The following is a 4,398-nucleotide window of genomic DNA, read 5'->3' on the forward strand; positions in this document are numbered from 1 at the left end:
GAAAAAAGGGGTGTTTGTTTGGAAAATGTTGACCAATGACGTCAAGTTAAATGTTGTAGAGGTAGATGGATATATACTTTATTGATCCCAATGTATTTGTTACAGAAGCAGGAAGTGTGTTCAGACATTAAAATACTTAAAAAGTGAAAATAGAATAACCAAATAAAAAGGAAAACTGTTAAATAAAATATAAACAATTTACAATATTCTGAAAGAGAATGCTGAAGGATAAAACACTGGCCATTATCTATTTACTGCATTTGAAATGCTTTTGGAACAGCTGGTAGATCAAACATGAAATAACTAGGTCTTTGGTGACAACAACCTCCTTACTTAAAATATATTTGAGATAAGAGGAATTTTTAAACCAAAAGAGTTTCACAAATGTAAACGTAATGCCTTTATTTCTGTCTCCATGTATGTAGACACAGTTTGTTAAATACCAAACAATCAGTGTCGTGTGTTTTATAGAATAGAGATTAAAGTAACGGGACTGTGTGCCAGCGTCTGATCGTCTGTTTACGAAGCTGTTGTCTCAATTTACGTCAATAACTGTCCACATGAGCGGCTGCCAGCGACGTGCGGAGAGGCTCCTCATTGTTTCAGATTAAATTAGATCAGATGAGTCTTAAAAATAGATTTGACGGGGATGTTGTTGTGCGAGCAGATAACACGACACCACTGCAGGATGTCAACGGGAAGGGATGAGGATCAGAGACGCTAAACCGTTTCCTTTCACTTTTTCCCAGAATGTTTCACGGAAAATGAATAAATGAAATGAGACGTATAATCTTGGGTTTGTGCGACAGACACGCCCGGCGTTTACTCCTCTGACAGCGGCGGTGATAGAGGTTTTTTACGGAGGTAAGGACGTGATGTTTAGCCGAATACTTTCAGAGCGACAGAGGGCAGGAGGATCCTGTTGACAGCAGCAGATAAAACACTTTGTCGCTTCATTTCCTTCTTCCCTTCCTGCCTCCTCCTTGTCCATTAGAGAGAAACTAAAAAGGAAGGATGCTTCGGTTTAACCACAGAGTTTATCCATCATGAATCCAAAGCTTCATGCTCTTCACAAATATAAGAAGAAATAATAGTTCCTTCACGTCTAAAGAGTCATATATTGCACCTCCAACAACAAATAGATCCAGAGCTTTCTTTACTTCCTCTCCTGAAAAAAGGAGAGTGAAAGAAAGGATCAGAAATCTCAGTCTCAGTGTCAGCCTGCTGCCTGCCACTCGTCCCCCGCAGACCCACCGGACATCCATCCCCTATTTATTCTCCGTAAGCTGTCTCTGCCGTCTGACCAGACATCTGACGCCATCTCCATATCTCTGGACTCATTAAACCCTTTCTGACCAGCAGAGAGATTGTTTTCCGGCCTCACTTTAACATTTCACGGGGACAATCTGCATTTCGGTGTGAGGGCGTTCTACCCTGTGCTCTCTGGAGAGGTGTATCAGGACTGAAAACGTCTCATGACTTCGTAATTTCTCTTCCTGCAGATGACGTCTTCTCAGAGGTCAGCGACCCGGCCTGGATGGCCCGCCTCTCTCTCCCGATCAGCACTGATTACCACGACAACGTTTTTGTCCCTACCGGGCCCCCGTCCCCTGAGAGTGAGCTCCCCCCCCGGGACGCCCTGGACTCCTCGTCCTTCTCCACATTTGGTAAGAACACAAAGAAACTCACACTTTCTTATTCTATCAAATAAGTGATAAAACAAAACTATGTATAAAGACTGGTCAGTTAGGGGTAACTCTCCTCCTCCTCCTCCTCCTCCTCCTGCAGGTAAGACTCCAGAGAAGGACGGTCCCCTGGGGGGGGCGCTGCTCTCCGAGGTCAGCACCCTGTTTGAGATGCTGATGACGCAGAAGGCTGACTCCCACCCCTGGCCCACGGCCCGACGTACTGTACCGCCTCTCCGCTGCGTACCGGCGTTCGCTGGGCCTCGACGCCACCGCCGCCAACACCCCAAGGAACTCTGGGAACTCTGAGAAGAGGCCCGGCCCGGCTGCCCCCCCCGGACTGTACCAATAGCGGTAACGTCCGTTCGCTGAACACTGGAAAGACTCTGGGTAGGAGGAGGAGGATGTTGGGATTTAGAGGCATTACGTGAGGAAATATGATTTGAATGACTGTAAATAAAACCACGATGAATCATTTTTTGTAGAATCACAACTAAAATATAGAGGATGTGCCACGTTCAACACTTCAGGAAACAAACAACAGTTGCCAAGAGGCTGAGGTTGCTTTCAAAAAAACAGTTTCATCTTATTGATGAACAACGTCCACAGCAGCATTTTATGAATATCTTTTAAAAGTCAACGGGAAATACAGCCACCCTCAGGTAAACCCACACAACCAACCCATGGCAATTAAACAGGAGAACAGGAAGTGAAGGCAGGACCTTCAGACACGTTTAGATTGGTCTTAATTGGATCCCCTTCTCCACACCGTTGTATGAAGGCTGGAAATGACAGAGCTTTGTTAATTAGTGGAGCTACAGTCCTTCAATCAACACTTCGACACTTCGATCAGCCTTAAAGGAGAGTAAGTAAAAGAAGTCAAGAGTGATGGAGGGTAAAAAAAGAAGGTGGTCTATAAGAGAAAACGGGAAGTTGAGCAATAACGGTAAATCTGAAAGTGTCCTCGTAAAGTTTTGTTGAAATGTCATTTGAAACAGGAGTGTACATTTTGAGATCTCTTCAAACCAATGATATGAGACATTTTCTTTAACTGGTGCCACAAACATCAATACATCAGGAAGCCTCCAGCAGTTCAATCAGCTTTAAATCAAAGTCTATAGAGATGAGGTAGTTGTGTAGGCTGACCTGTAAGCTAGCAGAAAATAAGTGTACACAAAACCATTGACTTCGAGACGAGGGGACAGGAAGTGGTAAAATGCTAAGTCTTTTCCTGGTTTAGGACTCCTTACTGCACCATTCTATCTACTATTCCAGGAACATTTCTGAGAGAAAGTGAACAGACAGGAGTGTGTCGACTAAAAGAGAAAATAAAAGTGTCAGAATTTACTCTGATAAAGAACGGGAAGTGAAGGGAGGAACTTTAGAAGGGAGGCTAAATGGGAAAGTCTAGTTTCCTAGTGTCCTTGTAACCTTGATCCCTTTCAGGACGTTAAAATCTCGGCTAGTCTTTTGTGTTTGGGCCGGCAGAAAGCGATCAGGCATGGACAGGAGGAAATGTGGCATGATCTTTTTGTTCTTCCTCAAAAACATTGAGATGTTTTGATTATGATCACCATGTTTAGATTACTGTTTGAAGGCAGACATGCTGAAGATGGTAGGTCTTTGTTTTTGAGCTACAGTACTTGTTGCCTCCTGAATCAGCTTTCAAAGACAGGATTTATGTGTGATAGAAAGTGGAAAAAGACAGGAGTCCGTAGGCTAAAAAGAAAGTACAAAGGACTCTGAAAGACAAGCAAGGCGATGGTAAAACAGGAAGGGGAAGGCCGGAACTTCAATCACGTAAGGAATCAGCATTTAGGGCGAATCTGGACGTCTGAAACGGGGCCTGGTTCTCTTGTAACCTCGATCCTCTCAGGTTGTTTTAATCTTGGCTGCTCCTTTGTGTTTGGGCCATCAGAAAGCGAGCCGGCGACCTGGAGGAAGTGTGGCATTGTCTTGTTGTTTTTCCTCAAGACTAAACAGAAAAGCAGCTGAATGCAGGAGGAGGAGGAGGAGGAGGAGGAGGAGGTGTTAGTTGAACCGAGAGAAAACCGCCTCAAAACCACTGTTTGGAAATCTGGGATAAGTTATTGGTTCAAAGGTCTGATTTCACTTTGCTTTAATTGTTCTTTTTTTTTACTCTATTTTGTAAACCAGATGAACAGCACTTTGTAAATATTGCTTTTGTAAAACGTTTTATATCAAGAACACTTTTGTGAATCATTGTTTTGTACGTTTTTCAATAAAGTTTGTATCATGTTTAAACTGAATCTGAAGTGTGTGTGTGTGTGTGTGTGTGTGTGTGTGTGTGTGTGTGTGTGTGTGTGTGTGTGTGTGTGTGTGTGTGTGTGTGTGTGTGTGTGTTTGTGTGTGTGTGTGTGGGTGTGTAACCATCTGCTCACTTGCCTTCTCTCTAGGGTATCAGACATGTGTTCCTGTTTATTTTAGGGTGAAATCATTTTTTGGTTTGGGTTTAAAGGAGTCCTGGTTATGGTTTGGGTCGAACTCCAAATAATAATAGTAAATATTTAGGGTATGCCATTTTCCCACAAGAGACAAACATGTGTGTGTCAGCTGTTTCCTTGTGTGTAGCTCTCTCTGGGGTCTGACACACACATTACAACCTCCTCTTATACAGCAGCTGCAGCAGCACCCCCCAGTGGCAGAGACTGGGTACTGTACTTTATTTTCTGTACGAGCTCACTGGTAGTAA

The 4,398-nt window shown here is 43.6% G+C and overlaps 1 protein-coding gene across 1 annotated transcript in view; it reads left to right on the top strand.

The window, feature by feature from the left end:
- Positions 1-3,950, top strand: part of pcdh12 (protocadherin 12) — a 19,350-nt gene extending 15,400 nt beyond the window's left edge. Inside the window, 3 exon segments of the mRNA XM_063877050.1 lie at positions 1,503-1,667; positions 1,789-1,898; positions 1,900-3,950. Coding sequence (XP_063733120.1) covers positions 1,503-1,667; positions 1,789-1,898; positions 1,900-2,037 — 413 coding nt within the window. The 3' untranslated portion in view covers positions 2,038-3,950.
- Positions 3,951-4,398: the final 448 nt, after the last annotated feature.

This window comes from Eleginops maclovinus, chromosome 23, assembly GCF_036324505.1.
Source record: "Eleginops maclovinus isolate JMC-PN-2008 ecotype Puerto Natales chromosome 23, JC_Emac_rtc_rv5, whole genome shotgun sequence".
In the NCBI taxonomy this organism is placed as follows: domain Eukaryota; kingdom Metazoa; phylum Chordata; class Actinopteri; order Perciformes; family Eleginopidae; genus Eleginops; species Eleginops maclovinus.